The sequence below is a fragment of the Echinops telfairi genome, unplaced genomic scaffold (assembly GCF_000313985.2).
Source record: "Echinops telfairi isolate 266 unplaced genomic scaffold, ASM31398v2 ScPeMD7_5;HRSCAF=22, whole genome shotgun sequence".
Lineage (NCBI taxonomy): Eukaryota > Metazoa > Chordata > Mammalia > Afrosoricida > Tenrecidae > Echinops > Echinops telfairi.
The window spans coordinates 30336354-30347195 of NW_022103901.1; the positions used below are offsets into that span (position 1 = coordinate 30336354).

General features: G+C 59.5%; 1 protein-coding gene across 1 annotated transcript in view; it reads left to right on the top strand.

Annotated features, from left to right (window-relative positions):
* CRAMP1 (cramped chromatin regulator homolog 1) overlaps positions 1 to 10842 on the top strand; it is a 30800-nt gene that overhangs the window by 16222 nt on the left and 3736 nt on the right. Inside the window, exons 10-20 of the mRNA XM_045283975.1 lie at positions 125 to 750; positions 1820 to 1976; positions 4597 to 4772; positions 4857 to 4931; positions 6135 to 6216; positions 6841 to 6945; positions 7171 to 7349; positions 7840 to 7920; positions 8198 to 8429; positions 8589 to 8753; positions 9924 to 10069. Of these exons, the coding sequence (XP_045139910.1) occupies positions 125 to 750; positions 1820 to 1976; positions 4597 to 4772; positions 4857 to 4931; positions 6135 to 6216; positions 6841 to 6945; positions 7171 to 7349; positions 7840 to 7920; positions 8198 to 8429; positions 8589 to 8753; positions 9924 to 10069 (2024 nt within the window). The remainder of the gene's footprint in view (positions 1 to 124; positions 751 to 1819; positions 1977 to 4596; positions 4773 to 4856; positions 4932 to 6134; positions 6217 to 6840; positions 6946 to 7170; positions 7350 to 7839; positions 7921 to 8197; positions 8430 to 8588; positions 8754 to 9923; positions 10070 to 10842) is intronic.

The window sequence follows — 10842 nt, forward strand, 5'->3', positions numbered from 1 at the left end:
CTCTCCTGCGTGCCAGGCTCCGTGCCCGCAGAGCCGTGCGTCTGTGGCCAGCCCCCGGACCTGGGCGAGGAGCTCTCCCTGCTCGACCCCTTTCCTGGCTTGGACAGCCTCTCCTGCGTGCCAGGCTCCGTGCCCGCAGAGCCGTGCGTCTGTGGCCAGCCCCCGGACCTGGGCGAGGAGCTCTCCCTGCTCGATCCCTTTCCCCGCTACATCAAGTCCTGCCAGCACCTCATCATCCCTGACAGGTGCCGCTGTGTTGACTCGGGGGGCGCGGCCGAGCCCCCTCCCCCTGAGGGCCGCACCTCCCCTGAGCCCCCCGCCCCGAGTGCCCCAGAGGCCATGGACCTGGCTCGGGGCCCATCCCCACCCCAGCTGGAGCAGCCCCTGAGCCAGGGCCCCGGGTTGCAGCCTGACAGCAGCGGCGGCCATGGTGGCAGCAGCAGCAGTGCCAAAGACCTGGCTGAGGTGCCCACTGAGGAGCCCGCTGAGAAGGGCAGCACACCGGACGCCACGCCCCCCCAGGGGCAGCCCACGAGCCGGCTGGCCCAGCAAGTGCGCGAAGAGGGCTGGAACCTGCAGACATCCGAGAGCCTCACGTTGGCCGAGGTCTACCTCATGCTGGGCAAGCCCACCAAGCTGCAGCTGGAGTACGACTGGCTTGCCGAACAGAGCCCCAGCCCGCTGGCCGAGCCTGCCGCCCGCCACAAACAGCGCCTCCTGAGCTGCCTGCTAAAGCTCATCGCCACCGAGGTCAGCCCTGAGCTGGGGTGAGGCCGCACCAGGCCCCGCATGACCTCCCACAGCCCCCAGGGGCTTCCTCAGGCTCCCTGCAGAACCCCTCCATCCCCATGAGTCTGGACCCTTTCCAGGGGCTGCCGCTGCCCCAGCAGGGGGCTCAGGCAGTAAAGTACAGCCAGGCGTCAAGCTCTGACCCAGTGTAGGTGTCATGACAGGTTCAGGTACGACCCTGGGGGTGGGGTGGGGTTCTGCCTGATTTCCTTATGCTCCGTGGCTGAGATTTCGTCTCTGAGGGTGGAGGGAACCGTGGTTGAGGTTCACGCTCTGCCTTGGGTTACCCGGGGCAGGATTGGGCTGGGAGTCAGGCTCTGGGGGTAAGGAGGGAAGGAACAGGGCCTGGGATTCAGGCTGTCTGAGCAGAGGAGCTGTGGCTGGGCCTTGGGCTCCAAGCAAGGAGTGCAGCTGTGAGTGGGTGTAGGCAGAAGGGGTGTGGCTGGGATTTGGGCCCTGCCTGGGTGGGGGGAACTGCAGCTAGCCCCTGCTTTGAAGTAAGGACAGGCTCGGGTGACCGCCATCCCGGCTGCCTCCCAGACTGCTGCTTGGTGAGGTCAGAGAAACTGAGAAACCTTCAGGGGCTCTGGTGTGCTGGGTCCCTCCATGGAGACCCCCCAGATTGGAACAGGTTGACAGGCAGGGGGAGGGAGGAGTGAGGTCTGAGGGGACGAGGAGGAGGTACAGACTCTGTGAAGTCACTCCCATCAGCCAGAGCCTAGTGTCCAGTGAGCAGCAAGGCAGAGAGGACAGTGGGTGTGGCCGAGCCACCTGGGGACAGTGAAGTCACCAGGGTGAGGACAGGGGTGGCAGGTAAGGCAGCCCCCAAGTGGGTCATGTGGGTGGTAGCCCTGTAGCCGTTCTGTTCTGGGTCATTCTGTGCTAGCTTATTTGAGTGGCAGCTGGCTTGTTCTGTGCCCCCACGCTCTGTTCCCTCAGCTCACATGTTCCCCGCTCCCCTGGGACCCTCCCACCTTTACTGGGAGACTGCCTGGGGTAGGCTCCGCTAAGCTTGACCACGGTCTGTTAGGTTCCGGACGTGAACGCCATCTCCACAGCCTCTGCGAAGCCAGTCCAGGAGGAGCAGCCGCTGCCCCCTGCCGGGAAGGTGGTTGCCGTCAGCTCGAGGAGCCCCCGCTGTCCCCGTGGCAAGGCCTTCTCTCCACATGCTACACCTTGCTCCTCAGGTGAGCTGCCACCACGTACTTCCCGAGCCTCTAGCAGCCAGCTTCTTCTATGCAAAGCAAAGACTCCTGAAGGAAGGGCCCTCGGCAGGTCACGGAGTCTTGGGTAAAAGGAGGTGGTGGTGGCCACTTACCACCCATGTGTCTCAGCTGATGGCCAGGCAGTAAGTACCCTACTTCCTTAGAGCCAGGTGATGGCCACGTGTACGTCACCTGAGGCCTCAGCCACGGGATCCCAGTGTTTTTTTGAAAAGTAGGTCGTCTCCAAAGGGGATGGAGGGAGACGTCCATTCTGTACACTGTGTGAACAGGGCCCGTGGTGCCAGGCACGTGTCCACACCCCCTCTCCTGCTGAGGGGCCAGGCATGTGGAGGAGTGGGTGCGTGGCTCTGCCCGGCTGACGGCGAGCATGTGGGGCACTAAGCGTGGGGGTGCATCCTGGCTCTGGATCGTCAACCTGGCACAGGGGTTCACCAGCGACTCCACAGCTAGATTTAAGTGCCGGCACCCTGCCAGCCTCTGCAGCCCAGCCTGCGAGCGCCCTGGGAGGAGTGTTCTTCCTGACACTCCTCGCCCTCGGAGCCCGTTGTCGACAAATGTCCTTTGGGTCCGTCCTTCCTTGGCCCCTGTTCACGTGTGTGCACAAGTGGCCTTCTCTGGCCCTGGGATGGGAGCAGCTCATGGTCGACAGGACATACGGCCCCGAGTGCTGAGCATGCTCTGCCTCTCTGTGCTGTGACCGCTCGGTGCCCGTGAGCGGCCACATGGACCCACGTCCTTGAGCAGAGGCGCGGTGTGGGCGTCACGCTCACACCTGCCGCAGCTTGTTCCTTGGTCTCCTTGAGGATGAAGAGGGCTGGTCCCCGAGTCACGATTCAAGGGGTCTTGTTGATGGGTGGCTGGCTGGTTGCATGCCTTTTTCTTCTGTTCCAATCCAGGTGACTTTTTCCCTAATTCTCTGGTCTCTTTCTAAGTTAAAAGTGCTCACAGACTGTCTTACTGAGTGCAGGGCTTCCACTTTTTCCACTCAACCTCTTTTTATCCAAGAAATGTATAACATGAGCAAACGCTCCAGAATTATCTGACTCACTACTCGTCTTGTTTTGAGGACTTGTGCATCCAGAAACCTTTTACCATTGCCAATTTGTTGTGGCCCTCACAACCCCATACGGGGTCTCGACGCAGAGGTTAACAAGTGTTTTGGTGGTTGCTTGGGAAGCACTGGGCTGGCTGTGTGGTACCGCCATAGCAGATGCCTTCACCAAGCACATTGGTTCTCACGCTTCAGCATTTCAGGTGCCTGACTTCAGGCCATTGGGTCTTGGTGAAAGCTAGCTCTCTGTGGGCTCTGGAGGTAGACCCTCGTCTCTTCCAGCGTCTGTGAGCTCCATGGCCCCTCGGAGACACCCGTGTGTCCTGGCATCGGTCATCCCCTGAGTCTATGAGGTGCTCAGCACAGGGACCCTCCTTTGATCTTCTATAAGATACAAAGTTGCAACAACAACAACAAAAAAAACAAAGTTGCAGGCCACACCTCAGGGGAAACTCCCGTACATCCAGTGGGAGCTGCAACCTGAGTGTTGCTGACCCTTTGTCACACCGTGGGGCTCTCAGATCTTTGCATAACTGCCAAGCCACTGAGAATTGTGGCCCAACACATTTTTTGAGGGGAGGGGGAGGGCTGGGGGTACAGGTAGGGACACTGACCAGGCCATGACATGAACCCACTGATTTTCAGTGCCCAGGCTAGTGCCCAGAATACCTGGTCTCAGGGCTCCCTTGGCACCTGTGTCATCTCACAAGAGTGTGAGGAAGGGGGTCCCAAGGGTGCAGTGAGGGGGCCTCTCAATAAGTGCTGTCTGTTTTCTGAACGGTTAAAAACCTAAAGTAGGAGTCCACAAATTACGACCTGTGGTCCAGGCCAATCTGCCTCCTGCTTTCTGGAAATAAGCTTTATTGGCACGCAGCCCCCAGGATTGTTGGACTTGTTGCCCAGAGCTGCTTGTGTGTTGCAGCTGCAGAGCCCGCAAGGCCTGCAAGGAGCTGCACCCTCGCCGGACGGTCTTGAGGGGCCTTGCAGGGATGGATGTCTGATGGTGCTGCTGCCCTTCCACTGAGGTGAAGGGCCCGCACCCGCGAGGCCAGTGGGTGGTGCCATCCTTGTCGGTGTGTTGTTGTGGATACGCACAGTTCTGTGTGTACACGTGTGGAGTTGGCAGCCCTCCTCCTGCTCTTCCCGTGCACACAGACTTGCTGTCCCCAGACCCCTGGCTGTGCATCTACAGTGATCTCCGCAGGCCTACCTTCTTTGCCAGCAAAGCTACACAGTTGTTTGGTTGTCAGAAGACAGGTGTCAGGGTTCTTTTTGGTGTAAGGTATAAAGACAGTTTTTGGTGTAAGATGTGAAGTGTCAGAGGTTTATCCTGCCTCTGTGGCTCCAGAATATCTGGATTCCAAAGAACACATCCTTTCATGGGACTGAGGTACAGGCCCCCTTTTATGACTGAATGGCCTTGAGAATTCCTAGAGCTCCCCCTCCCCACCCCCAATTCTGATGTCTGACTTGCTTCTCAGAGAAGCCTCTCCACTGACTCTGCTCGCCCTGCCTCTCCCCACACTCCAGGTCTGAGGAACCTCCCAAGGCCCCTCCTGGTGGCTGGCCCATCCAGCACAGGGAGCAGTGATGCCGACGGGGCCCTCTTCGCTGTCCCCACGACTCTGCCACCCAACAGCCGGCACGGGAAGCTCTTTTCACCCAGCAAGGAGGCTGAGCTGACCATCCGCCAGCACCTGAACTCGGTCAGCGTGAGTGCCAGCCCACATCCCGCACGCCGGGTTGCCACCCCTGGTGAACCCTCAGGAGCCTTGCTCTTGCCTTTGCAGATGCCGGCGGACTTCTTCCTGCCCAAGTCTCGTAAGCTGCAGAAACGGCACCTTCGGAAACCGTTGGTGGTCCAGGTCAGGAGCCCCCTGGGCTCGGGTTCTGACTGGGGCAGGGCTGGTGGGAAGGGGTGAGAGAGAGCCCACGGGTGATGGTGCAGCAGGGGCTCGTTAGGGTGAGCCCGTTCCTCCCAGGCCTCCCCAGCCAGTGGTACACGAGGGATGTAGCAGCAAGCGGGGGCATCGCATGCAAGAGTGTCCCAGTGCCCCTGCGGCTCTGGAAGCATGTGTCAGGGGAGCCCTTGGCAAGCGGCAGGCCTTCAGGCGCTCGCTGTGGTGGCCACCAGGGCAGTGGAGGCAGGAGCCTACCAGCCGCTCCAAGGAGGGCAGAGTGGCTGCCTACTTCTCCAAGGGTGACGGCCGGGGAAGCCCCCGGGCGGTGCTGCTCTGTCCTGCATGGTCACTGTGAGTCAGCATGACATTCTAATGGCAGAATGTTTTCTGTCAGCCGAAAAAGGAAGCCCCCTGGGCAGGCACTCCCCTGTCCGTCCCCCACCTGACGCCACAGAGCGGGGCTATGTCTCTGGGGCCTCATGTGAAGGCATTCCCTCCAAGGAGGGCCCCTCAGTAAGCACCCTTCCTCTCTGCCTCGCTTGTAAATAAAATCCAGCCGGCCCACAGCCAGGCATGTTTGTCAGACCCGCTGACGCGAGCTGTGGGGCAGAAGCACAGAGATGGCCGCGGGGTACTTTCCTGAAAGTGGTCTTTGAAGTGTTGTGGCCCTCCTTGGGTGTTGATACTTCAGTACCGGGTGGTCCTGGCCTCCCGTCATGTGGGAGGAGCGATGCTGTGAGCCAACGTTTCCCCTCAGCAGAACCGTGGCCTTGCTACCCGGAGGCTACCATGCCTGCCGGGGAGCGCCTGCCAGTGACAGATGGCTCTTGTGAATGTTTTGGCTGTGCTGGTTTGCTGGTCACACGCAGCAGGAGACTGGGGGGTGGTAGGGAGGGTTGGTGACCTTGTCAGGACGGCCTTAGCCTGTCCTGCCCTTTGTGGCAGAGGTAGGTAGTGCTGGCCCGGAGGAAACTTGCCAGCAGGAGTCTTGGGCGGCCCTACCCAATGGCGACGGGCACATCTGCGCTGCCCAGCCTGGGAGTGCTCTGGGAGGAGTGCTGTGGGCAGCGGGCTGCTCTTGCTGACATGCCTCGCCGTCTAAGCCCCTTGTCGCCAAATGTCCCTCGGTGCTGCTGTCTTGAGTGACGGCCTGTCTCTCCTCCACAGAGGACGTTGCTGCCTCGACCGTCTGAGAGCCAGGCCCACAACGTGTGCTCCTTCTCCGTCCTGTCCAATTCCTCCGTCACAGGTACGCACTGGACCTTTGGGGACAACGGCCTTTTCTCTGCTGCTGCTGCTAGGGACGTTTCCCACTTCCCTCAGCTTTCCTGACACCCTGTGTGTGGACACCCCATGGGTGGGCACCTCCTGTGTGCTGGGCCTGGACAGGTGTCAGCCACCTTCCAGTGCTGTCCAACGGCCCTGTTGGCACTTAGTTCAGATTCTCTGTAGGTGAAGGTAGGTGGGCCATGCTCCAGTGTGTGGGTGAACCCACCAACCTCCCAGGAGAGGCATGAAACTGCCTGCTTTCGTGAAGACCACCGTCAGCACTCCGGTGGGGCAGCTGTGGGGTCGCTGGCCATGGGTTCTTGAGAAGGCAGCCAGTGTGTTGGAGCTGTATCTGGTCCAGGGTTCCACTCGGCCCCGTGACCCTTGTGGTCTGGTTGCTCCTAGCAGGGGTTCACGTGGCCTTCGTACTCTTCGCAGCCTTAGGGAGACATGGTGGCATGGCTGTGCCCTCTGACCTTCCCAGTTAGCCAGTGTTGGGAGGCTTCGGCCTGGGCCCCATTTGGGAAGGATGCCGTGCTGCCCTGCCATGGGGGAGGTGCGGAGAGCGGGTCCCAACACCCTGTCCGTGTTTCTGACCTCACAGGGAGAGGCGCGTTCCGGCCCATCCAATCCTCTCTGACCAAAGCAACTCTGTCCAGGCCGATTGTGCCCAAGGCCCTCCCACCCCAGGCCACCAACCACCTGGCCAGTAAGTGTTGGTAACCGGATGTGGTGGCTGCCACCTCCTGGGGTTTGAATGACATCTGTCAGTCAGATTTGAAGTTGGTGCTTTTCCTTCAGACCGTCACCTCCATCCTCCTCCCGGCCCTTTCGCAGAGCGGAAGCCTGAGCGAGGCCTGCGGTGGCTCTCCTGGGGTGTGTTATGGGGTGTGTGCACAGCAGGATTATGAAAGTCTTTTCTTTCTGTCACCAGGTGCTATTGACCTAGTGGCCAAGAGTGCTGGCATCATTCCCGGGAGCCCCCTCCCAGTCCTGGACACCGATGCTCTGTCTGGCATCTCCCCGCTGGCCCCCGACACTGTGACTACAGCTGTTGCCAGCCCAGACTCTGCTGGCGCCCCTCAGAATGGACGTCCTGTCTCCACTATGGGTGTATGTTTGTCCAGTTACCACCAGCCCCTAGAGTGGCCAGTGGCTCTCCCAGGATGGGAAGCCCAGGGCTGGAGCCAGTATGTTGGGCTGAGCACAGCAAGGGAGGGGTCTTGGGTGGGTAGGCCTGTCCTGTGACCCTGGAGTAGCCAGGACTCAGGGAACCTGCCAGGCAAATCCCTGGTCCTGGGGAGCTGCTTCAGGCCTGTTGGGTGACGACCCACCTGGCTGCCATCCTGGTCATGCAGATACACCGACCGAGGAGGGGGCACCCCTGCTGCTGCTGCTGCTGCTGCTGCAGCCCAGTCTTGGGAGGACGGGTGGGACGCTGCGTCGACTCACAGCGTTCAGCACGTTGGACGGGGCCTTGGCAGCTCTTTGCATCGTGCAGCAGGCTGTTCACGGGACCCACACTGTTGGGAGGCTGGGGTTGTCTGTGGGCTTCTTTGGAGCTTGTGGGGACAGGCTGCTCACCGCTGTGCTTGCTTCCTAGGGGACGAGTAGTCCCTTCATCAGCGTCCCCTCAAGGTTGGAGCCCGAGCCTGAGCCCGAGCCAGTGGCCGCCGCCTTCCAGGTAGCATGCCGAGGCCCCTGTCCAGCCCCAGGGCCCCTGCCCTCCCAGCCCCACTCTCCGATGATCATCTTCTTAACCGCTGGTCTCTCTCCTACACACACTCCCCAGACTCCCGTACCCCCGCAGCGACTTAGTGTCTAGGCTGGGGAACCAGGGCCCATCCACCTGTGCACTGCTGGCCTTCCGGGCCACCGGCAGGGTGGGCTTCGGGCTGGCTGCACACTCCCTTCAGGGTCACCAGGTTGCGGGGCCTGACTGATGCACTATCTTCCTACAGGGCTCCTCAGTCCTCTCCTTGCCTGAGCTGCCCAAAATGCCGCTCCACAATGGCCTCTCGGCACCACCTCCCTCCTCAGAAGGTTCAAGCCCACGACTCTCTCCACCCAATGTGTCTGCGCTGTTGGACCTCTCCCTGCCAGGGCCACCGGAGGACATGCTCTCGCAGGGCGAGCCCGCCACACAGTTCAGCGACTCCATCATCGAGATCGCCATTAGCTCCGGCCAGTATGGTGAGGGCCCTGAGTAGCCAGCCCTGTACCCCCCAGGCCATGGCAGACTCAGGCTGCTTGTCCTGTGTGGAGGAGCCAGTGGGTCTTGGCCTCTTTCCTGTCCTGGCAGGGCGGTGTCTGTGTGCCTCCTCAGGTGATTTCTGGCTGTTTGATCTGCAGGTGAAGGCGTCTCCCTTTCTCCAGCAAAACTGAATGGTGGTGACAGCTCCAAGAGTCTCCCTTCTCCGTCCAGCAGTCCCCAGCCCAGCTGGATTGCCTCCCCCCCTCACGACCCCCAGTGGTGCCCCAGTGACTCCACCGACTCTTCCCTCAGCAGCCTCTTCGGTGAGCATCCGGCTCTGACGTCCTCCTCCTGCTGGGCTAATTGGTGTTTTTTTAAAATTTTTTAATCATTTTATTAGGGACTCATACAACTCTTATCACAATCCATACACACATCAATTGTGTAAAGCGCATTTGTTGTACATTCATTGCCCTCATCATTCTCAAAACAGTCCCTCTCCACTTAAGCCCCCAGCATGAGTTCCTCATTTTCCCCCTCCCCACTCCCTCATGAGCCCTTGATAATTTATAAATTGTTATTTTGTCATATCTTGCCCTCTGACGTCTCCCTTCACCCACTTTTCGGATGTCCATCCCCCAGGGAAGAGGTCTCATATAGGTCCTTGTAATCGGTTCCCGCTAATTGGTGTTTTTAATCAGCAGAGTTTACCATGGGAAACACAGATTCCAGTGTTAGCTTTGTTAGACTGTTAGCTGGCACGTGCTGGGGATGGTAGCTGTGTAATTCTGTGAGGGGGGTCCTGAGATTCGGTGATGAATTTCATCATCTTCTCTGTGGAGTTGAGCATGCCCCAAATCGCCCACAAGTCAGGGTAGAGAATGCATCCCCGCCCTGCCCCTCTGCTACCCTGAGCCAGAGGGAGAGGAGCTGGCCTCCTGTGCCCTCTCATAGCCACCCTCTTTCTGTTCTCGGTGGAGTTGCTGAGGGCCTGTCCTGGCGCAGTCTCTGCAGTGGGTCAGTCAGTGTTCAGGCCGTGGCCTTGCTCTCCCAGGCCTGTCCCCTGAGCATCATGGTCTGTGTGCTGGAGGGAGGTTGCCCACATCAGGAGGATCTGTCCACCTCCCTTTTAAAGGCTCAGCAGGGGAAAGTCAGGAATTCCCAGAATTCTTAGGAGGCCACGCCCACACACAGGCCTCATTGGTTATTTTGTGATTGACAGGCCAGACCACACTCCTTCACTTGTAATCCTCTCTTGTTGACACCAGATTACATAACTACCACAGTTGGTTACAAATTCGGAAAGATGGCAGCAGCCGCCTTACTGACTGCCTGTTCGTGAGAGGCTGTTCCCACCTTGCAAGGGGTATGGGGTGCTCCGGAGAGCCGGCTGACTGCCATGTGCTGCAAAGGCCACCCGGGGAGCTCCGAGAGAGCGCTGTATGCCCATGAGGGAGGCGGAGCCCGCCTCATGGTTTCTGGTCTTGCCACAGCAAGCTTCATCTCTCCTGAGAAGAGCCGTAAGATGCTGCCGACTCCTGCCGGGACCAACAGCGGCACATCTCTGCTGGGCCCCAGCTTGCTGGATGGGAACTCTCGGGACTCCTTTGTGTCCAGGTCCCTGGCCGATGTGGCAGAGGTAAGCGCTGCCGGGCATCTATTGCACACCTGGGCTGGACCTCCCAGGTTCTGTCCTCAGGCTGCTGGAGGTGCTCACCAGCAGGTAAGGTGGCAAGATGGTGCCCCCTCTGCTGCATGCCTGCCTTCTCTGGAGAGCAACAAGACCTGGCCACTCTGGGCCACATGCACAGACTTTAGAGGCAACTGGGGGCCCCTGAACCAGCCGGGCCACCTTTCTTGCTCTATTTGCTGACCTGTAAAGTGATGCCCGTGGCAGATCAGTGAGTGCGGCTGTCGATTCTGCTCCTCCTGGCTCCCTGACCATGAGGATAGACCAGCTTGGGCCCCTTCTGCTTCTCCACAGTCCCTTAGCAAGTGTCTACCCAGGGCCTCCTAGGGTAAGGTGACCAGACGTCCCGCTTTTGGCGGGACAGACCTGATTTTTGGCGTTTTTAAAAAGTCCTGATTTTTGGAAAGAATGCACGACAAGCTAGGGAACAGTCTATTTGGTCCATATAGACCAAATTTTTAATCAAGAACACCCCCCCTCCTCCCCGGTCAATGGTGTCCTGCTTTAAATCTGGTCACCTTATCCTAGGGGCACACTGCTGCAGACATTGCCCCCACAACTTCATTATGGTGGCTTGCACGCATTTGCCTGAGGCTTGTTACTTTGCATACGCTAGCTCCTGCGTCCTTTCTGCTCACTGCCTTACCCTCTGTCTGGTCTAGTCTGTCTCTTGAGCACCCTGACAGAGCCTGCTCCCCACCTTTGCGCTCACAGTCACTCCT